At 43.0% G+C, this 24,126-nt stretch overlaps 1 protein-coding gene across 2 annotated transcripts in view; it reads left to right on the top strand.

Annotated features, from left to right (window-relative positions):
• Nucleotides 1-24,126, top strand: part of PCNX1 (pecanex 1) — a gene marked incomplete at its 5' end in the record, with an annotated part of 162,115 nt that overhangs the window by 30,368 nt on the left and 107,621 nt on the right. For both annotated transcript variants that reach the window (XM_081100644.1, XM_081100643.1), the window contains 3 exons: nucleotides 8,534-8,639; nucleotides 12,853-12,898; nucleotides 14,061-14,150. In XM_081100644.1, coding sequence (XP_080956770.1) covers nucleotides 8,534-8,639; nucleotides 12,853-12,898; nucleotides 14,061-14,150 — 242 coding nt within the window. The remainder of the gene's footprint in view (nucleotides 1-8,533; nucleotides 8,640-12,852; nucleotides 12,899-14,060; nucleotides 14,151-24,126) is intronic.

Raw genomic sequence — 24,126 nt, 5'->3', positions numbered from 1 at the left:
TGGCCTTACTGCTAAATTATATGTTGGAACCATAATAATTATAATTGTATAATAATTATTCATACCAAAGACCAAAACCAATGTAAAATAGTCCAAAGAAATAATAAAATTAAAGCATGATATATAAATCTTAGTACTTACATATTATCCTATATAATAAAAGAGAAACATGCAAATTAACCATCCCTCTGCTACACTCAAGCCACGCTGACCAGCCAATCAGGAGCAAGTATGCAAATTAACTCAACTAAGATAGCGGTGGCCACTAAGCTGGAGCGAGCAGGAGGCTTGGGTTGCCCCCGACGATGGAGGAAGCCAAGCTTCCCCCTGCCCTGGCCAGTCCTTGGCTCCACTCAAGCTACAGAGTTTCAATTATAGAAGATAAATAAATCCCAGGAAAAGAAAAAAAGAAAAAAAGGAGAGGCTGGTATCTTCAGTTGCTGGGGGGCTTGGCCAGCCTGAAAACAGCCATCAGCCCCTCACCTAGGTTGGCCAGGTACCCCAGCGGGGACCCCGACCCTGAAGGGGGTGTGGTCAGCCTGAAAACGGCCCTTAGCCCCTCTCCCAGGCTGTCCAGGCACCCCAGCTGGACCCCCACCATGATCCGGGACACCCTTCAGGGCAAACCAGCCAGTCCCCACCCATGCACCAGGCCTCTATCCTATATAATAAAAGGGTAATATGCAAATTGACCCTAACAGCAGAATTATTGGGAATGACTGGTCACTATGACACACACTGACCACCAGGGGGCAGGCGCTCAATGCAGGAGCTGCTCCCTGGTGGTCAGTGCGCTCCCACAGGGGGAGCTCTGCTCAGCCACAAGCCAGGCTGATGGCTGCCAGTACAGCGGTGGTGGTGGGAGCCTCTCCCGCCTCAGCAGTGCTAAGGATGTTCGACTGCAGCTTAGGCCTCCCTCCTGCTGGCAAGTGGACATCCCCTGAGGGCTCCTGGGATGCCAGAGGGATGTCTGACTGCCAGCTTAGGCCCGATCCCCAAGTGGACATGCCCTGAGGGGTACCAGACTGCGAGCGGGCACAGGCTGGGCTGAGGGATCCTTCTCCGAGTGCACACATTGTTGTGCACTGGGCCTCTAGTTATACATATAAATAGAACGTATCTATCTCTTAAACAAATTGTAATATTTTGCTTGGCATTTATAATTCCATTTTTTACTTAATCTATTATAAACTAGAGGCTTGGTGCACAAAAATTTGTGCACTCGGCGGGGGGAGGGATCCATCAGCCCGGCCTATGCCCTCTTGCAGTCTGGGACCCCTTGGAGGATGTCCACCTGCTGGCTTAGGCCCGCTTCCTGTGGGATCGGGCCCATGCTGGCAGTTAGACATCCCTCTGGCAGCCCGGCAGCCCTAGGGGGATGTCCACTTACCAGCAGAGAGAAGACCTAAGCTGCAGTCGAAGATCCTTAGTGCTGCTGTGGAGGCAGGAGAGGCTCCCACCACCACCACTGTGCTGGCAGCCATCAGCCTGGCTTGTGGCTGAGCAGAGCTCCCCCTGTGGGAGCACTCTGACCACCAGGGGACAGCTCCTGCATTGAGTATCTGCCCCCTGGTGGTCAGTGTGTGTCATAGTGACCAGTCATTCCCAGTCGTTCTGCTGTTAGGGTCAATTTGCATATTACCCTTTTATTATATAGTATATTTTTCAATTTCATATTCTCACCTTAGACTTAGCTGTTCCTTCTCTAGAAGGAACCCTAAGAAGTCAGTTATGCATATAAGTTCATTCAATCTTCAAAACAATTGTATGAGGTAGATGTTGTGATAATCCCTTTCAGATGTGAAAACTAAGGTGAGAAAGATCAAATAATCCGGAGTGTCAGATCTGGAGTTCATGCTTTTAACCACTATGCCATGTTTCCATTCATTATAATATGCAGTATTTCAGGTACCATAATAGAAATGCTATAACACAGATAATGTTTAATGTTTATGTATGCGTTCGAGTACACTGAAAGCCTTTGTTTATCTCTTTTAATTACATTTTCTTCAACACTCACATGATTACCCTGTTTGTTTATTGAACAGATAATTTACCCTTGAAATAATTATGTCCAGCCGAAACTGGTTTGGCTCAGTGGATAGAGCGTCGGCCTGCGGACTGAAAGGTCCCAGGTTCGATTCCGGTCAAGGGCATGTACCTGGGTTGCGGGCATATCCCCAGTGGGAGATGTGCAGGAGGCAGCTGATCGATGTTTCTCTCTCATCGATGTTTCTAACTCTCTATCTCTTTCCCTTCCTCTCTGTAAAAAATCAATAAAATATATTAAAAAAAATAATTATGTCCATAGCATTAATCACTATCTAGTTATTTCAGTTATTTTCACATTCAAATATTGATCAATATGATGTTTAGATTTTAAAGGATTCAATTTTTAACCATAATTTAGCTGAGGTAGATTTATTATAAAGTATTAGAGGCCCGGCGCACGACTATTTGTGCACTCGGGGGGGGGTGGGGGGTGGGTCCCTCAGCCCGGCCTGTGCCCTCTCGCAGTCTGAGATCCCTCGGGAGATAATGACCTGCTGGCTTAGGCCTGCTCCCGGGTGGCAGAGGGCAGGCCCAATCCCTAGGTGCAGCCTCTGGTCGGCTTGGAGCAGTGCCGATTGGGGAGTTGGGGCGCCGCCCGCTGTCATGCACAGAGCAGGGCGGATCGGGAGGTTGCGATGCCACCCTCAGTCACGCTCAGGGTAGGGCCGATTGGGGGGTTGGGGCACTGCCCCCTGTAACACTCAAGGCAGGGTCGATGGGGAGGTTGCGGCACCACCCCCTGTCACGCACAGAGTAGGGCCGATCAGGGGGTTTGGGCGCCTTCCCCTGTCACAAGCAGAGCAGGGTGGGTAGGGAGGTTGTGGCCCCGCCCCCTGTCACACACAGAGCCGCAGGGCGATCAGGGGGTTTGGGCGCTGCCCCCTGTCACGCTGATCCCGGTGCCTGGAGGCCTTGCGGCTCCGCTGATCCTGGTGCTGGGAGGCATATTGCCCTTTTACTATATAGGATAGAGGCCTGGTGCATGGGTGGGGGCTGGCTGGTTTGCCCTGAAGGGTGTCCTGGATCAGGGTGGGGGTCCCCACAGTGGTGTCTGGCCAGCCTGGATGAGGGGATGATGGCTGTTCGCAGCTGGTCACACACCCTTCAGGGTGGGGGTCCCCACTGGGGTGCCTGGCCAGTCTGGGGCTGAAGGCTGTTTTCAGACTGACGGGTGACTGAAGCTCCCAACTGCTCCTTTTTTTCTTTTTTTTTATTCTGGGCCAGCTTTAGCTCTGGCTCCAGCTCTGAGGCCTCTGCTGCTGAAAGCAGGTATCTGGTGTGTTTGGGTTCTATAATCGAAACACTGTATCAACTCCAGCTCTGAGATCCTGGCTGGCTGAAAGCAGGTTTCTGGGGCTTTGTTTAGCTTCTGTATTTGTAACAATGTTTCAAACTGCCAGCTCAGAGGCCGGCAAGGCAGGCGGCGTACATTGGTTTCCTCCGTCACTGAAGGAAGCAAGCTTCATGTTCGCTTCAAGCTGCTTGGCTGCTGGCCGCCATCTTGGCTGGCAGTTAATTTGCATATCGCCCTGATTAGCCAATGGGAAGGGTAGCGGAGGTACAGCTAATTACCATGTTTCTCTTATATTAGATAGGATACCTGCTTTTAAGATTTTCCATATATATTGCCAGATTCCTAAGATTTTACCTTTTAATTACAATGACTAGCAATCAGAGGGCTTCTATTTTGTACTTTTGGCAACACTCAGTATTTAGTATTTTGACAAAATTGTGATAGAGATTTTATTGTTTAATTTTTCAGAGTTTGGATTACTACAGTGAAATGGAGGTACTTTTCTTGTATTATTGCTACTTATGTTTGTTATTTTGTTAGTTCTCATTCTATCAGTGTTTAGTTTTTTGCTATTTGGAGAAGATATTTATGTAGGATATTAACTATCTTTTATGTCAAGTACTTTTCTTCAGTTTATAGCATTTTATTTATTTATGAACATCATTGTAATCTATATTTGTCAATGGTGATAGGATGTTTCTGATGAAAATCTGAGCAGTTAATGGTGCTAATAATCAACAAATTAGTTTGTGAATTCTCCTTTATAATTCAGATTAGACTCTATCCTTCTTCTTTTCTTCCTTGTCCTGTACCTGGTATATATTTTTTAACAGATGAGGAAATTAAGGTATAAAGGTCGAATTTGGTGTATTGCTTACTACAGTTGACCATTTTTCTTCTGTGAGAATTTTAAACTACTATGTTTTCCGGGTAGTATGTGCTAAAACTCTCCATTGCTGAAAATTGGCAAGGCTTGCCAGTAAAGAAAATTCTTACTCAGCTGTTTTATATGTTTAGCTATATTTAGTATACATGTGGCTGGCTAAGAATTCTGCTTCTAAATTTATAGAGAAGAGAGAGTTATAGTAATTTTGCTAGAGGATTTTTTTTAAGGAGTCATCTATTGTTTTCTTTTTTTTTCGCTTCCTTAATACCTTCTTCTCACTCAATGTTGGCCATCGAGCATTAATTCTAGAACATTGTTTCTCAGCCAGGGGTGATTGGCCCCCTAAGAGACATTTGGCAGTATTTGAAGATGTTTTTGCTTATCACAACTAGGGGGAGTGCTACTGGCATCTAGTTTGTAGAGGTCAGGGATGCTGCTATGCACAGGATGGTCCCCACAATCAAGAATTACGTGATCCCAAATGTCAGCATTGCTGACGTTAAGAAACTTGCCAGATGATGGTGTTTATTTTTGGTTTTGAGCTGGAAAGGGAATTTCAGTGTCTTATTTGTTGAAACGCAGTAATGGTATCTTAGACTGTGAGCTTTAGCATTGTACAGATCTGGTGTTCAAATATTTTCTCAGTCTTCACTGTTTTGAGTGCCTACATTCAGGTGTGTGGGGAAAAAACAAAGAACAGATATGATAACACATTGCAGAGTGCTGTGTAAGTGTTATTTTTATCCTCCCTTCCCACTTGAACTCCACATACCAGTGACTCAGTGCATGTTGTTTGCTCCTCTGAGACCCTAGCCAAGTTTTTTCACCCTTTGGTTTTTAGTTTTTTTCATCTGTTAAATCATAGGTTTTAAGAAAATACTTCATGAGAAAATGCAAATAGAGCACATGTTTCCATGACTAGAATGTACTACTTAGTAAATATTTGCTTTTATTTTAATTAATAATATTACATTCAGATTATAATCATTTGGACTTGCTGTCAGAAATAATGTATAAAACTAGGCAAGATTGCCCTGGCCCATGTGGCTCATTGCACCAAAAGGTTGCTGGTTCCATTCCTGCCCAAGGCACCTGCCTAGGTTTCGGGGGGTGCAGGAGGCAGCCAATAGATGTTTCTCTCTTACATCAATGTTTCTCTCTCTGTCTCCCTCCTCTCCCTTCCTTTCTTTCTAAAATAAATAAAAAACAACCTTAAATAAATAACAAAAAACCAGGCAAGATTATCTATCAACTGACAACTAAATAAGCAAAATGTATTTTATTTATTAAATGGAATATTATTAGGCTATGAAAAGGTATAAAGTGCTGATACATGCTACAATACGGGTGAGCCTTGAAAACATTATGCCAAGTGAAAGAAGCCAGTCACAAGTGACCACATAATATATGATTCCATTTATGTGAAACTAGAGGCCCAATGCACAAAATTCATGCAAGGAATTCGGTCCTTGCACCCCAGCTTCTTCCAGAGGGTCATCCGGAAGGTCATTCGGCTGTCTGGTCTAATTAGCATACTATGCTTTTATCATTATAGATGTCCATAATAGGCATCTGTAGCGACAGAAAGTAGATTAGTGGCTACTTAGGCCTTGGCAGGATGGGAAGTGGGTAGGGTGGTTAAAGCTAAAGGGGTTTGCTTTGGTGGATAAAAATATTCTAACATTAACTGTTGTGATGGTTGCACAACTTTAGGAATATACTAAAAGCTGTTGAAGTGCAGAGTTTAAGTGGATGATCTGTAATTTATATATCAGTAAAGTTGAAGTATATAAACTAGGCAAACCTATATAAACCTTTCTCTGGTATTGTATATTTTTTCCTTAGTCTTTACCTTGTTCTCCATCTTCTGATTTTCATGGAATCTGACTTAGAGAATGCATTTCAGTGGAGATAGATTGATGTTGCTGGATATTATTCATCACTAGTTCAGTATGGTAATAGCTGTTTCTATATACTCACCTAAGGTTTTACCAGATTAGAAAAATATTCCTCATCCTGGCCTGTATGTATTGTATGAGTTAACACCAAACAACTAACAAACTCGAGCATGTTCCACTTTTCTCACACATGGGCATTTGTATGCTGAATTGGTTATCAGATTTGTAACCGATTTCCAATATGCTTTATTTTTATAAATGGATAGCAAGTTAGAAAGCTAATTTCCTTTATTGAATATTACCTATCTATAGTCGGTGGCCTAGAGTTAGGAACCCTTAAGCAAATTGGGATCTGATAGTTATGAAACCATTAATAAGAACACTAAATATGATATTGTGATAAATACTTACCACAATAAGTGTTTCATGGAAGCAACACTTATAAGCAAATTCTGTTTTGCCCATATCTTTTGATGGCAGCTGTCAGAATACCCCACCCAAACAGGCTAAGGGAATTACGACTCACATTACTGAAAAATCTATATTTAAGGGATGTCTTCAAATGTGTGATTTCAAAGTGGTCAGAAGGTGTGATTTTAAACAGTCACTTTGTGGTCCTGTTTCCCTTCACCAGGCTGTGACCTTTTCTTTTCATTGGTTTTTTAGACAGCCTCTCCGTTGTAGTTGTAAAAAAGAAAAAGAAAAAGCAGCTACATTAACACTAGCAGATAGAGATAAATGTCTTTTCTCAACAATAGGATACTCCTGGCCTGATTCAGGCTAGCTTGAGTTGGGTCATGCATGTGCTTATTCTAGAACCGAGCTCTATCACCAAGAGAATAGGACCTGCTGATTGACTTTGGTTAGTAGAACTCACTGCGGATGTGTCAGCCTCACCCAAAGCCATATGAGAGTTTGGGATGGGGTGGTTCACCAGAAGAATTTTGGGTTGCTTTTTTGTTTGTTTGTTTTGTTAATGAAAAGGCTGAATTAAGTGTTGGATGGCAAAATAGTTTATATCCACTATGATGCCTAGCATATATCCTAGAACTTTTATCCTTGATAATAATAGCTAAAAAATTATTGAGTACTTAACTGTGTATATGCCAGATAGAATAAATAAAAAACTTGGGGCAAAAAATAAGATTATGATAAATTTTAGGCCTGAGTTCTAAAAGTTGTGTTCCTAGGAAACTTTATACATTTTTAAAAAATTGGTGTGATCACTTTTCCTAATTTGGGGGAATCCCATCATCTTTAAGTACTACTATATATGGGGCTCTCCCCAGTTTTTTGAACCTAGAACTTTTCTCTTTTATCTAGTATCTGTTGTTACTATATAGTGAGCATCATTTTATTTAGCTTAAGCCTTCTAACTCCTAACTCCTACACACAATTTTAGGTTTCCAGTTGTATAAAACAAGTTAGTATCCCAGTTAAGTGCTGTTAACTTAAAAAAAATACAGATGTAAGTTGCTTGACCAGGATGACTGTTCTTTTGCATGTCCATCATTGTGTCGCACAGCTCAGTCAGACTGGTCCTGAGAGTGGTATAATACCTCATTACTTGCTATGTTTACAATGACCGATTTCACTTTGCTCTTAGGAAACAAAAGGCAAATCATTTCTTTTCTAGAGTGTTTATATGACACACATCACAAAATATGTACTCTGTTTGGTGTGCCTATTATAACTGTAATTAGAGGCCCGGTGCATGAAAATCTGTGCACTGGTGGGGGTGGGGAGGGGCATCCTTCAGCCCAGCCTGCCCCCTCTCACAGTCCAGGAGCCCTCAGGAGATGTCCTACCTGGCCTTCCTCTGCAGGAGGCGACCGGGCTGATCAGGGGAAGGTGTTGTCCCCATCACCCTGCTGCTGCTGCCACTGCCGGCGGTGGCAGTTGCGAGGCCTGAGCCCCAGGCTTCGCAGCTGCCGGGGCTCACAGCTGCCTGAGACCGGTGCCTCCAAGTCGCCGGGGCTCACGGCTGCCTGAACCCACGGCTGCCGTGAGCCCTAGGCCTCTCAGCTGCCTGAGCCCATGGCTGCCATGAGCCCCAGGCCTCGCAGCCGCTGTGGCTTTGTTCTGATGGATGTCCGGAAGACGTTTGCCCTAATTAGCATATTACCCTTTTATTAGTATAGATTAAGGTCAGTTTCTAATGTTGATTGTAGACAATTTGAGAGAGTGTAAGTATTTTCAAGGAGTGACGTGTTTATAAAATAGTTCAAATTCTTAGGTTTATAAATGAAAAATGATCATTCTTTTTTTTTTTTTTTTTTTTTTTTTTTTTTACCATTTGCTCTATTAAAAACCAGAACCTCTTTTATAGAAAAAATAATAAAAAGAAAGCCATTGGTGGTGGAATAATGGCAGTTTCTCTCTTTTTCTCATTCTTTCCCACAGTGATCCTGGTGGAGGCATTGAAATGTCTGAGTTCATTCGAGAGGCCACACCACCAGTTGGTTGCAGTTCAAGAAATTCTTATGCTGGCCTAGATCCAAGCAACCAGGTAGAAACCTGTGTGATTTTATTTGGCTTTTTTTCCTATTCCTGATGGTGGTCTCAGAAGTTCTCCTGTCTGTAATAGTCAGTTGGTGTTTATCTTGCTGATTAATAATGTTTTGATTATTTATTAATATATGTTATTGATATTCTTATTTTTTTTATTGCTTAAAGTATTACAAATAGTATTACATATGTCTCTCCCCCCCCCCCCCCCCCGCCCCTTGACACTCCCCTGGCCTCCCTTACCCTCTAGTGTCTTATGTCCATTGGTTATGCTTATATGCATGCAAACAAGCCCTTCGGTTGATATCTTACGCCCCTCCTCCTACCGCCCCCCAACCCTCCCCAGCCTTCCCGCTGTAGTTTGACAGTCTGTTTGAGGCTGCTCTGCCTCTGTATCTATTTTTGTTCATCAGTTTATAATGGTCTTTCTTATCCATAAATGAGTGAGATCATGTGGCATTTTTCTTTCATTGACTGGCTTATTTCACTTAGCATAATGCTCTCCAGTTCCATCCATGCTGTTGCAAATGGTAAGAATTCCTTCCTTTTTATAGAAGCATAGTATTCCATTGTGTAGATGTACCATAGTTTCCTAATCCATTCATCTGCTGATGGGCACTTAGGCTGTTTCCAGATCTTCGCTATGGTAAATTGTGCTGCTATGAACATAGGGGTGCATATATCCTTTCTGATTGGTGTTTCTGGTTTCTTGGGATATATTCCTAGAAGTGGTATCACTGGGTCAAATGGGAGTTCCATTTTTAACTTTTTGAGGAAACTCCATACTGTCTTCCATAGTGGCTGCACCAGTCTGCATTCCCACCAGCAGTATACGAGTGTGCCTTTTTCTCCACATCCTCTCCAGCACTTCTTGTTTGTTGATTTGTTGATGATAGCCATTCTGACAGGTGTCAGATGATACCTCATTGTTGTTTTGATTTGCATCTCTCTGATGATTAGTGACTTTGAGCATGTTTTCATAATGTCTCTTGGCTTTCTGAATGTCCTCTTTTGAAAGGTGTCTATTTAGGTCCTTTGCCCATTTTTTGATTGGATTGTTTATCTTCCTTTTGTTAAGTTGTATGAGTTCCCTATAAATGTTGGAGATTAAACCCTTATCGGTGATAACATTGGCGAATATGTTCTCCCATGCAGTAGGCTTTCTTGTTGTTTTGTTGATGTTTCTTTTGCTGTGCAGAAGCTTTTTATTTTGATGTAGTCCCATTTGTTTATTTTCTCTTTAGTTTCCAATGCCCTAGGAGCTGTATCGGTGAAGAAATTGATTCGGCATATGTCTGAGATTTTGTTGCCTTTGGGTTCCTCTAGTATTTTTATGTGTTTCCCGTCGTACATTTAAGTCCTTTATCCATTTTGAGTTTATTTTTTTGTATGGTGTAAGTTGGTGGTCTAGTTTCATTTTTTTGCATGTATCTGTCCAATTTTCCCAACACCATTTATTGAGAAGACTGTCTTGACTCCATTGTATGTTCTTGCCTCTTTTGTCAAATATTAATTGAGCATATTGGTTCGGGTCATTTTCTGGATTCTCTATTCCATTGATCTATATGTCTGTTCTTGTGCCAGTACCAGGCAGTTTTGAGAACAATGGCTTTATAATACAGCTTGATATCAGGTATTGAGATCCCACCTACTCTGTTCTTACTCAGGATCGCTGCAGCTACTCGGGGTCTTTTTTTATTCCAGATGAATTTTGGGAGAGTTCGTTCTATGTCTGTGAAATATGCTGTTGGTATTTTAATGGGAAGTACGTTGAATTTATAGATTGCATTGGGTAGTATGAACATTTTAATGATGTTGCTTCTATCAATCCATGAACATGGTATGTTCTTCCATCTATTTATATCTTCCTCTATCTCTTTTTTCAACTTCCTGTAGTTTTCTGAAAAGAGGTCTTTTACCTCTTTAGTTAAGTTTATTCCTAGGTATCCTTATTTTTTTGGCGTGATGTAAATGGGATTGCTTTTTTAGTCTCTCTGTAAGTTCACTATTGGTGTATAGAAATGCCATAGATTTCTTGGCGTTGATTTTGTATCCTGTTACATTGCCGAATTCATTTATTAAGTCTAATAGTTTTTTGATGGAGTCTTTAGGGTTTTTTAAGTATAATATCATGTCATCTGCGAATAAGGACAGTTTTACTTATTCATTTCCAATTTGGATGCCTTTTATTTCTTCTTCTTGTCTGATCACAATGGCTAATACTTCCAGTACTATGTCGAACAGGAGTGGTGAGAGTGGGCATCCCTGTCTTGTTCCTGTTCTTAGGGGAAATGGTTTTAGTTTTTGCCCATTGAGTATGATGTTGGCTGTGGGTTTGTTATATATGGCTTTTATTATGTTGAGGTATGATCCTTCTATTCCCACTTTGCTGAGAGTTTTTATCAACACTGTGTGTTGGATTTTGTCAGATGCTTTTTCTGCATCAATTGATATGACTATGTGGTTTTTATCTCTCAATTTGTTTATGTGATGTATCACGTTTATTGATTTGCGGATATTGTACCATCCTTGCATCCCTGGGATAAATCCTACTTGGTCATGGTGTATGATCTTTCTGATATACTGCTGGATCCGATTTGCTAAGATTTTGTTGAGGATTTTGGCATCTATGTTCATGAGGGGTATTGGCCTGTAATTCTCTTTCATTGTGTTGTCTTTACCTGGTTTTGGTATTAGGGTGAGTTTTCACAGTAAGTACATTTTTTTTGCTGAGCATACAGTTTAATCAGCAGTTACATATATTCAAAGTTCATTTTTATTGGCTATATCAAGAATTTATTAGTAGTTTTGACATGTTTGTGTATGCATATTTTTATTTATCTTTCACTGCCATACAACTTTTATATGGCATACATATCTTAAGTGGATTTTTACACACACACACATACACAGTATATATTTAATTGCCATCCAGATCAAGAAAGTCCCTCATACTCCTTCAAAGTCAGTATTAACTTATATTTTGAGCAAATTTCTTATGGTATGCTTTTGTTCAATTGAATCGATGAAAGGAAAGATTTAGTAAAATACAAAATGTTACTTGAATGTTTTTAATTTTATCCTAAGATGTTAAATTTGCTTGAGTGTTTTCTTCTTGAATCCTTTGAAAACAGATTATAGAAAGAGTAACTGAGACTTGTTGATTTAGTAACTATCACATTGTTATATTTTATTTCCTAAGGTGTTTGTGGAATTTGTGGTATTTGTTAACATAGTTTTTATAGTAGTATAATAAATGATGGTTGTGAAATTTTTAGGGAAGTGCTATACCATCTTTAATATAAGCATTAAAAGTTCTATAGATTGTAGTTTTCTGTTTATATAGTTTGTGCTAATAATTCATTTTTCATAGATGTCTTAATTTTTAATTATTTCTAAATATGTTATAGCAATATATAAAGAAGTACTTACTTTTTGTCTGGAACTGAGGAAAGTACATATTGATTTAACAGTTTGACAGTTGAAGATTTAGATTGCTCTTTTTGGGATGTATTGTTTTTTCCTCCAAACCTTCCCTTTATGTAGCTTGATCAATCTGAGTTTATTTCAGATAGACTCAATACCTAATTTTGATTTTGTTTATAACATGAACATATCATTCAATATGAAAAAATGATAATTGACCCTGGCTGGCATGTCTCAGTGGTTAGAGCATTGACCTACGCACCGGAGGGTCTTGAGTTCAATTCCCAGTCAAAGGCACATACCTGGGTTGCAGGTTCAATCCCTATCCCAGGTCAGGGCTCATGTGGGAGGAGGTAACCAATCTATGTGTCTCTCTCACATCAATGTTTCTCTCTCCCCTCCCCCTTTTCTTTTCACTCTCTCAAAAAAATCAATGGAAAAATATCTTGATTCCTCGGGTGAGGATTAAAAAAAAAAAAAGGTGATTACATGGCATAGATTGCTTGAGGTTGGCGGCAGCCTACCCTGGGGATTCCATGAATCCTGAGCATACAGAGGGACTCAGGGATTCAGTGTCCCAGCACACCTGTAATGTACACACAGTATGTGCAATAGCAAACAGGCCTGTGACTCTGATGTAAAATGCCTAAACGGTATCTTTTAATATTGATGAAAGTGACTGATTATATGTTTTGATAATAATTTGGTTTGATGATCTTGCTAGTATATTGATAATGACATAGAACTAGCATTTTAATTAGTTTTACTTGTTTCATGCCATTTTTCAGATTGGATCTGGTTCCTCTCGTCTTGGAACAGCAACAACTATTAAAGGTAGACATGATCTAACTTGAAAGTTGTCTCTGATTTTCCATTATTTTTTGGCTGTAATAAAGATAACTGAGCATTTTATATTCACCTGTAATAAAAATTGTTCTTGAAATTATTTTGTAGATAAAATTATGTATCTGATACTAAAGGTTACTTGATTTAAATTGTTCCCTTTTCATCATTCAAATTTCACAAAGGTATTTGACCATTTGCATTACATTGCATTAATTGTAAATTTTGTTCTATGAAACTTCCTTGCCTTGAGGGAAAATATTTTTGAGGGTTTTAGTGAGATTCATGAAAAATGGAGTAATTTAATGTGAAACCTTTAAATTGGGTGCAATAAGAAAGGGAAAATGTTTTTCTATACATCTGAAAATATGCCTTTTATTTTATACATTTACTAGAGGCCCGGTGCACGAGATTCGTGCACTGGGGGGTGGGGGACCCTCAGGCCGGCCTGCACCCTCTTGCAGTCCAGGACCCCTCGGGGGATGTCCGCCTGCCGGCTTAGGGCCAAAGCTGGAAGTCAGACACCTCTCTTGCAGTCTGGGGCTCTTGCAGTCCAGGACTCCTCGCTCCTTACCGCCTGCCTGCAGTGGAGGTGGGAGAGGCTCCTGCCACTGTTGCTGTGCTCGCCAGCCGTGAGCCCAGTTTCTGGCTGAGCGGTGCTCCCCCTGTAGGAGTGCACTGACCATCAGGGGACAGCTCCTGCGTTGAACGTCTGCCCCCTGGTGGTCAGTGCATGTCATAGCAACCAGTCGTTCTGCCGTTTGGTCTATTTGCATATTAGGCTTTTATTATATAGGATTTCAAGTAAATTTATATTATTTTAATCTTACAATTTTGTAGCTTACTAATTTGCCCTGGGAAATTTATGTTGTTTCAATTTCAATTTTCATTACAAAAAACACAACTGCTTCTTTTTAAAGAAATAGTTTTATTAGCTAACAATATAAAGCTTTCCATATTATTTGTTTTTAGTGCTATTAGAATAATTATGTGGTCTGATAGTCTGCTTTTGTAGATAGAGAATACTGACACAGCATATAGTGAACTAATATAGTAGATATCTACTGTACTCTTTGATGTCCTTCCTTGTTATGCCAGTATACAGTCGTTATTTTTAATATAGTATCTTCACATGTTTCTCTTAACTTTGTAGGAGATACAGACACTGCTAAGACTTCTGATGATATCAGTTTAAGTCTGGGCCAGAGCTCTAGTCTTTGTAAGGAAGGAAGTGAAGAACAAGGTAAGAACATTATACCTCACAGTGACATGTATTGTGTGGATCAGGGTGAATTTGTAGAATATGCTGCTCACATTTTGGCAGAAGTTTATAACAATTTAATAATTGTTTTTAAAAGAAACTTTAAAGTAAAATTATTTAATAGGATAATAAAACAGATTGCTGTAAGTACTTTTAGCTTTCTGGAATTCAGTTATACATGTTCTGCCAACTAAACACGAAGAGACAAGTTTTATGAGCATATGCCCTAGAGTGAATATGAGACGGGAGGTAAGAATCTGTTATTCCTTTAGTTGGTCAGAGCATCTTGCCTAGCTTAATGATAACCTGGTATATAAAACTGTTGTTTTTCCATTTAGTGTGACCTCTAAATGCCAGCTGCTTCATATCTTGTTCAACAATATGTTTTAATGGAGAAATAACTTGCTGTTGGAGTTTCTGAGAAACTATGTTTGCCTCCAGCATGGTGCCTGCCTCCTCTAGCATATTTTTAATAGAAATTTTGGCTTCAAGTGATTTTTTTCCCTCCTTATTCAACTCAATCATAAATGAGTATTTTGGATTTTCTTGGAGTTTTCTTTTTTTAAACAACTGCCAGATTTTTCTGTTTGATTTTTAATTTTTAAACATGAAAGGATGGATATGTCATCCTGAATTTTAAGTGGAGATTATCCCAGGTTATAATCAGTGAGACAGAAAATTGTATATTAGCCTGGGGAGAGAAGGGTAGGTAGACAGGCTGATAAAATTTCCTGTATTTAGTTATGAAACTTATTCATGAAATTACAAATAGAGCACGAAATTTTGACATTTTCCCATTAATACAGGTCCAATTCCTACAAGTAGATTTTGTTTCTGGTACTTGGAATTTTAAGTTTATCACTGTAACCCTGCTCTTTTAGAATTATAGTACCACAATCATTGTTTATTTGTTTTTGTGGGCTACCCCTGCCAACCTACTCCTCCCTGCCAAAAAATACTCTTGAACGTACTGTATGATATGGAAACTATTTTCTCAAAAAGTAAAGGTGAATTGATCCATTTGAGAATTATAGTATCCCTTTTTATAATATTTAATTATCAGAATGTCTCAAAAACTAGGTATCGTAGAAGGGCTAGTGCATTTAGGGGTCATATGTCTTTTTTTCTATTTGGGAAGTAAGAATTTTGTAGTGTGGCAGGTTAGGAATTATATACACACAAACATACCCTTGCAGATACATAATGACTAGATAATGATGTTCACTGAGTGCATGTTGTTATCTAGATTAGGGGTTAGTAAACTTTCTATAAACAGTCAGATCGTTTTGTAGGCTATAAGGTCTCTCTTGTAACTACTGAACTCTGCATTGTAAAGTCAAAGAGGACATAAATAACACATAAATGAGTGGGCATGGCTCTATCACCTGACTCATATAGGCCTTAGTTTGTTAACCCCTGGTTTAGGTCTTCTTTTCAGCCTTTATCAGGGATGGGGAACATCCGGCCCAAGGGCCAGATAAGGCCTGAGAGATCATTTGGTCTGGTCTTGCCAAGCATTAGGGGTGAGTTAATTACATGTTTAACCAAATATAGCAAGCTAATTTTTAAGTTGTTAATTTTGTATTGCCTGTTAATGATGTTATAAATATCCAAATGGCCCTTTGCAGCAAAACGTTCCCCACTTCTGTTTTATACACATTCACCCAGTTCATCTTTAAGCATTTAATATTAATACTTTTATTCTCACTGGTCAGGTGAACATATCATGGCTTAGAGAGGTTACAAGAAACTTGCACCAAAATTACACAGCTACAAAGTGGCAGTCTAGTTTTGAATTATGCTTTTAATGCTATACTATTCTACTTTCATGTAGGTTTATCACCTGCTTTTATCACATATTTTCCCACATAGTTAACATGTAACATATCTAGTATTCATTATGTGCTCTGCACTATTTTAGAAATTATTTTTTTAAGTCATTTTTATTGATTTCAGAGAGGAAGGGAGAGGGAGAGAGAGACACATCAATGATGAGAGAGTATCATTGATTGGTTGCCTCCTGCATGCCCCCTACTGGAGATCAAGCCCACAACCCAGGCATGTGCCCTTGACTGGAATCGAACCTGGGACCCTTTAGTCCGAAGGCCGACGCTCTATCCATTGAGCCAAACCAGCTAGGGCATCAGCACTATTTTAAGTACTGGGAATAAATCACTTACAGTACTGAAAGAGCAGGGAGTAGGAGGATAAGATAGGGAGTTCAGTTTTAGGCATATCAGGTATGAGATGCTGTTAGACCTCTAAGCAGCAATAATCCTATCTAATAAAAGAGAAACATGGTAATTGGCGTACAACCGCTACCCTTCCCATTGGCTAATCAGGGCGATATGCAAATTAACTGGCAGCCAAGATGGCGGCCGGCAGCCAGGCAGCTTGAAACTAACATGAGGCTTGCTTGCTTCAGTGACGGAGTACTCCAATGTTCCCTGCCTGCCGCTCTCGGCCTCTGAGCTGGCAGTTTGAAACATAGTTACAAAAATAGAAGCTAAACAAAACCCCAGAAACCAGCTTTCAGCTAGCTGGGATCTCAGACCTGGAGTTGATACAGAGTTTCAATTGTAGAACCTAAACAAACCAGATACCTGCTTTTAGCAGCTGAGGCCTAAGAGCTGGAGCCTCAGAGCTAAAGCTGGCTCAGAATAAAAAAGAAAAAAAGGAGCAGTTGGGAGCTTCAGTCCCAGCCGGAAAACAGCCCTCGGCCCCTCACCCAGACTGGCCAGGCACCCCAGTGGGGACCCCCACCCTGAAGGGTGTGTGACCAGCTACAAACAGCCATCATCCCCTCACCCAGGCTGGCCAGGCACCCCAGTGGCGACCCCCACCCTGGTCCGGGACACCCCTCAGGGCAAACCAGCCAGCCCTCACCCATGCATCAGGCCTCTATTCTATATAGCAATAGGTAATATGCCTCCCAGCACTGGGATCAGCGGAGCCACGAGGTCTCCCGGCACCGGGATCAGCATGACAGGGGGCAGCGCCCAAACCCCCTGATCGCCCTGTGGCTCTGTGTGTGACAGGGGGCGGGGCCACAACCTCCCTATCGGCCCTGCTCTGTTTGTGACAGGGGAAGGCGCCCCAACCCCCTGATCGGCCCTGCTCTGTGCCTGATAGGGGGGAGCTCCCCAACCTCCTGATCGCCCTGGGGCTCTGTGTGTGACAGGGTGCGGCGCCCCAACCCCCCCACCCCACGGGCCCTGCTCTGTGTGTGACGGGGTAGAGCCATAACCTCCCCATCGGCCCTGCCCTGAGTGTGAGAGTGGTGGCTCCCCAACCCCCTGATTGGCCCTGCTCTGTGGGTGATAGAGGGCGGCGCCCCAACCCCCCCACCCCATGGGCCCTGCTCTGTGTGTGATGGGGTAGAGCCATTACCTCCCCATCGGCCCTGCCCTGAGTGTGACAGTGGCGGCGCCCCAACCCCCTGATCGGCCCTGCTCTGTGGGTGATAGAGGGCAGCGCCCCAACCCCCTGATCCGCCCTACTCTGTGCATGACAGGGGGGAGCTCCCCAACCCCCTGATGGGCCCTGCTCTATGTGTGACAGGGCAGAGCTCCCCAGCCCCCTGATTGGCCCTGCTCTGTGCATGACAGGGGGTGGCACTGCAAACTCCCCATCGACCCTGCCTTGAGTGTTGGCGGTGCCCCAACCCCCCAATCGGCCCTACCCTGAGCGTGACTGAGGGTGGCATTGCAACCTCCCAGTCCGCCCTGCTCTGTGCATGACAGGGGGCAGCGCCTCAATTCCCCAATCGGCCCTGCTCTGAGCCCGACCAGTGGCTGCACCTAGGGATTAGGCCTGCCCTCTGCCACCCAGGAGCAGGCCTAAGCCAGCAGGTCGTTATCTCCCAAAGGGTCCCAGACTGCGAGAGGGCACATGCTGGGCTAAGGGACCCCTCCTCCCCCTCGAGTGCACAAATTTTTGTGCACTGGGCCTCTAGTCCTATATAATAAGAGCATAATATGCTAAGTGTCTGGTCGTCCAGTTGGCCATTCAACCAATCAAAGCATAATATGCTAATGATATGCTAAGGCTGCTCAACTGCTCGCTATGACATGCACTGACGATCAGGGGCCGGACAGTCGACTGGTTGACCAGTCACTATGACGTGCACTAACCAGCAGGGGGCAGACACTCCGACTGGTAGGTTAGTTTGCTGCTGTGGTCTGGCTGATCGCGATTGAGCAATTAGGGCTGGACATGCCCTGGAGGCCTCCCGCAGTCCTCCCTGGCTAGCTAACCTCCCACGTCCCTCCCCAGCTCCAATCGTGCACCGGTGGAGTCCCTTGGCCTGGCCTGCGCCCTCTTGCAATCTGGGACCCCTTGGGGGATGTCAGAGAGCTGGTTTTGGCCCGACGGCAGAACGACTGGTCGCTATGACACACACTGACCACCAGGGGGCAGACGCTCAATGCAGGAGCTGCCCCCTTGTGATCAGTGCGCTCCCACAGGGGGAGCACTGCTTAGCCAGAAGCTGGGCTCATGGCTGGCAAGCACAGCGGTGGTGGCAGAGACGGGGAACGGGCCTAAGTCATCAGTTGGACATCCCCCGAGGGCTCCTGGACTGTGAGGGGGCGCAGGCCGGCTGAGGGACCCTTCCTCCCCTCATTGCATAAATTTCGTGCACCGGGTCTCTAGTCTATACTAATAAAAGTGTAATATACTAATTAGACCGGGAGACCTTCTGGGAGACCGGCTGGGGAGTGCAGTTGCGGGCCATGAGGCCGGCAGGGGAGGGCAGTTGGGGGCCATGAGGCCGGCAGGGGAGTGCAGTTGGGGGCCATGAGGCTGGCAGGGGAGGGCAGTGTGGGGCTGTGAGGCCAGCTGGGGAGGGCAGTTGGGGGCCATGAGGCCGGCAGGGAAGGGCAGTTGGGGGCTATAAGGCCAGCCGGGGAGGGCAGTTGGGGGCCATGAGGCCGGCAGGGGAGGGCAGTTGGGGGCCATGAGGCCAGCTGGGGAGGGCAGTTGGGGGCAAGCTGGCTGGCTGGGGGGGGGGGCAGTTGGGGGCAAGCAAGCCAGCAGGCCAAGTGGTTAGGGGAGATCAGGCAGGAAAGCAGGTGTGCGGTTAGGAGCCAGCAGTCCTGGATTGCGAGAGGGATGTCTGACTACTGTTTTAGGCCCAATACCACAGGGCCTAAACCAGCAGTTGGACATCCCTGAGGGGTCCCAGATTGGAGAGAATGCAGGCCCGACTGAGGGACCCCCCCTCCCCTCCCCATCCTCGTGTACGAATTTCATGCACTGGGCCACTAGTTCTATATAATAAAAGGCTAATATGCAAATTGACCAAATTGTGGAACAACCGGTCGCTATGATGCACACTGACCACCAAGGGGCAGATGCTCAATGTAGGAGCTGTCCCCTGGTGCTCAGTGTGCTCCCATAGGGGGAGCGCCGCTCAGCCAGAAGCTGGGCTCACGGCTGGTGAGCGCAGTGGTGGTAGCAGGAGCCTCCGCAGCAGTTGGACATCCCCTGAGGGCTCCCAGACTGCAAGAGGGCATAGGCTGGGCTGAGAGACTCCCGCCCCGAGTGTACACATTTCGTGCACCTGGCCTCTAGTTAATAGATAATTAGGTAGGTCTGGATTTCAGGTAAGAAATCTGAGTTCAGGTTGTAAAATTGGGAGTTTTCAGTTTTCAGAAAGTTTCATCATGTCAACTGTAAGGTTGTGTTATCATGAAGTTCATAACAAAGCAAGCCTGCATAGTTGGCCAGCTTGGAGTTAGGTGGCCGGGCTCCCTATTCCAAATCTGTTAGTCTTGGCTACGATTTGGCACCACCTAGTGGCAATTATTCATTCTGGCTTAAATATCAGTTGAGGCTCTTTGGTTTCTCTGGGTGGTTTGGCTTTACAGGACATTGACCTTTAGTTAGTTGGTTAGTTGATTAGCTGGCACTTGTTTTATCAGCATGATTCAGGGTAATTAGGCGAAAACTGAGCATTTGGAAAGGTGCACTCTTCTTTTTCACTTCTAAGGAGTGATTGCCCTCTCCAGCCTCATTCATGTCTTCCCGACTCAAGATCAGAACTTTATTTAGCCCATCCCCATAAGAGTAGGGGGCTGGGTAGAAGATGGGGAAACTAGTTACCAGTATTTCTGAATTTTATTATCATGGGGCCAGAAAAATGAATGAGTTTTCTATAGAAAAGAGAGACTACAGCTAGAAAAACGAAAGTTCCCAGGATTGAGCTCTGAACCACTTCAGCTTAGTAAGTCCAGGAGGCTGAACATAACAACTGGTGAGGTAGAAGGAACACCAGCAGTGTTGTGTCCATTGTTTCAGGGTAAGGGATCAGATCAGCTTTGGCAAATGTTGCTAATAAGTGGCAATATTGATAGTTCATCGAAAAAAAAAATACATCATTCTGAGTTATTTTCTTGCTTTTTTTTAAATTAAATCTTCATTGTTCAGATTATTTCAGTTGTTCCCCTTTTTTTCACCCCATAGCTCCCCTCCACCCGGTTCCCACCCCACCCTCTGCCCTTACTCCCCTCCCCCCCCACTGTCCTCATCCATAGCTGTACGATTTTTGTCCATTCTCTTCCCGCACCCCCACACCCCTATCCCCGCGAGAATAGTCAGTCCACTCCCTTTCTATGCCCCTGGTTCTATTATAATCACCAGTTTATTCTGTTCATCAGATTATTTATTCACTTGATTTTTAGATTTACTTGTTAATAGATGTGTATTTGTTGTTCATAGTTTGTATCTTTACCTTTTTTTCTTCTTCCTCTTCTTAAAGGATACCTTTCAGCATTTCATATAATACTGGTTTAGTGGTGATGAACTCCTTTAGCTTTTTCTTATCTGTGAAGCTCTTTATCTGACCTTCAATTCTGAATGATAGCTTTGCTGGATAAAGTAATCTTGGTTGTAGGTTCTTGGTATTCATCACTTTGAATATTTCTTGCCACTCCCTTCTGGCCTGCAAAGTTTCTGTTGAGAAATCAGCTGACAGTCGTATGAGTACTCCCTTGTAGGTAACTGAGTTTCTTTCTCTTGGTGCTTTTAACACATTGTTTGTGGGTAGTTTTTATCGCACGCTAACCGGTGGCGCGGGCCACTTTTGCTAATTTTTTGCGCAAATGGCAACGTTCAGTAAAATTACCATAACTTTAGTTTTACATATTTTTTCAATGAAATTTTTTGTGATTTACTATAAAATGTATAGTGAATTATTTTTCTTAGAATCGCACTGAATGCGTGGTGAGGCAGAGAATTGTGTGAAGGGATGACTCTACGCAGTTGAATAGGTTACCGTTATACCTGGAAGTACATACATAATTCACTATTGTATGTGTTAGAGACCCAGATTTTGTCCTTTGGAATTCGGATATCTGCATGTTAGCATCCCTTTAGAGCAATAAAAAAGTATAAAAATAAATGTATTTATACGTTACCCTCATTCTACCGCTAGTCTATAAAAAACATATTTATATGTGTCCCGCGCTCTACTACCAGTCAACGTAAAATGTATAAATACGTTTCCCGCATACAATGTGTTAAGATTCTCTCTTTGTCTTTTGCTCTTGGCATTTTAATTATGATGTGTCTTGGTGTGGTCCTCTTTGGATTCCTTTTGTTTGGGGTTTTCTGTGCTTCCTAGACTTGTAAGTCTATTTCTTTCACCAGGTAGGGGAAGTTTTCTGTCATTATTTCTTCAAATAGGTTTTCAATATCTTGCACTCTCTCATCTTCTGGTACCCCTATAATTCAGATGTTGGTACGCTTGAAGCTGTCCCAGAGGCTCCTTACACTATCTTCGTATTTTTGGATTCTTTTTTCATTTTGCTTTTCCGTTTGGGTGTTTTTTGCACCTTCGTATTTCAAATCTTTGACTTGCTTCTTGCGCTCCTCTAGTCTGCTGTTGGGTGTCTGTATAATATTCTTTATTTCAGTCAGTGTATGCTTAATTTCTAGTTGGTCCTTTTTCATATCCTCAAGGGTCTCACTAGATTTCTTGAGGGTCTCATTAAGTTTATCAGTGGTTTCTAGAAAATTCTTGAAAAACCTTCAAAGTGTGGTTTTGAACTCTATATCCAGTAGTTTGCTTTCCTCAATTTCTGTCATTTGTATCTTTTTTCTTTGTCTCCGCATTTTTTTTATGCTTCACTGTGTCGATAGAGTGGCTTTCTATGCTAGGTGTCCTCTAGGGCCCAGTGGCTCAGCCTCCCCAGTTACCTGAGGTGGACACTCTTGGTGCACCCCCTTGTGGGCTTTGTGCACAGTCTTGTTGTAGTTAAGCCTTGATTGTTGTAGGTAACACAGGGAGGAATTGACCTCCAGGCCACTTGGCTGTGAGAATCAGCTGTGTCTGCAGCGGGAGAACTTCTGTGCTGGAGATACCCTTCTGGGGCAAGACTTGCTTCCATGGGGCTTTGGTGCTCACTGAGTCTGGTCCCTGAGTGTGTCCTTTATGGATCTGAGGAGCTGCAATCTGGATGGTCCCACTCTGACCACCGGGCACACTGGCTCCTGGATCTCTGAGGAGGTGCTAATCTAGCCTTTGCCTGAGGCTACCGAGCAGGAGCCAGCTGTGAAGCAATGCAAGTTGCCCTGGGGCCTTGGGCCAGCTGCAGTTGGTTAGGTAATTATCAGTTTGCAAAGGGCCAGGATTTTCATATGCAAAAGCCTCCCTGCACGGCTTGGGCGGGGCGGGGTCCCAGGGGATCAACAGGGCGGAGCGAGCAGTTATGTCTGCTCTCAGTCCTGCCCTCAGAGGCCCTGCTTCTCAGTTCCCCGGCAATTGCTGCAAGCACCCCCGAGAGAAAGCTGTCCTCGAGTTCCGACCGATGCCAGACAGTCCAGTTTCTCCCGTGTGAGCCTGGGTCCCCAGAGACTCACCCAGAACTGGAGCTCAGAGCTTGAGATTCCCTCCCAATTGAAAAAGACAACCCTGCCCTCAGCCGCCAGCCCTCTCTGCATGCGCCTCTGTACCTCTGTATTTTACTTCCGCACCACACCTCCTCTGAGTCTCGATATGCTTTTTTCTTTCCTTCTAGTTGTAGAATTTCCACTCAGCCAGCCTTCCTGTGGTTCTGGATGATGTCCGTTCCATCTTTTAGTTGTATTTTTGAAGTGGTTGTGCGAGGCAGCAATCTCTGGTGTTTACCTGTGCTGCCATCTTGGTTTCTCCCTGAAAACATTTTTAGTGCTTGCATGTTAATAGACCATAATTTTTTCAACCTTTTTTTATTGGAGATTTTTATGCTTTTTATGTTTTTGTTTTTTTTTAAAATATATATTTCATTAATTTTTACAGAGAGGAAGGGAGAGATATAGTTAGAAACATCGATGAGAGAGAAACATGGATCGGCTTCTTCCTGCACGCCCCCCACTGGGGAGGTGCCTGCAACCACGGTACATGCCCTTGACCGGAATCGAACCTGGGACCTTTCAGTCTACAGGCCGATGCTCTATCCACTGAGCCAAACCGGTTTTGGCTGCTTTTTATGTTTTAAGAAGTTTTATCAGAACCTGAGTTGAATAATTTTTTGCTAAAACCTTATATGCTTATTTCAATTTATCCTTTAGCAACAATTTGTAGAACTCAGTTACAGATCATGGGTGAATAGAATTTTGAAAGGCTTTTGGCTGTATTGCCTGATTCCTTTACAGAGGTTACACCAATTTTTACCACTATGAACAGAATATGAGCATGTCTTTCTTATCCTAAACACCACTAGTAACAATCATTGGGAAAAAAATTAATTAAATGAAAAATAGTATCATTCAGTGTTGATTTAAACCTGTCTTTGACTATATTACTACCAATAAGAAAAATGTCTAAGAACGCATATTTACTAAAAAGGTTCCTAAAATCACCTAAAGTTAAACTTTTTAAGGTATATTTATTTTGCAATGTTGAAAACAGTGCATGTGCTGAAGTAAGTTTGACTGTCTTTTAAAATGAAAAACTTAAATTTCTGCTTTATTAATG

This window comes from Myotis nattereri (genome assembly GCF_964212035.1).
Source record: "Myotis nattereri genome assembly, chromosome: 1".
Classification (NCBI taxonomy): domain Eukaryota; kingdom Metazoa; phylum Chordata; class Mammalia; order Chiroptera; family Vespertilionidae; genus Myotis; species Myotis nattereri.
This window is presented reverse-complemented; position numbering and strand designations above follow the sequence as displayed.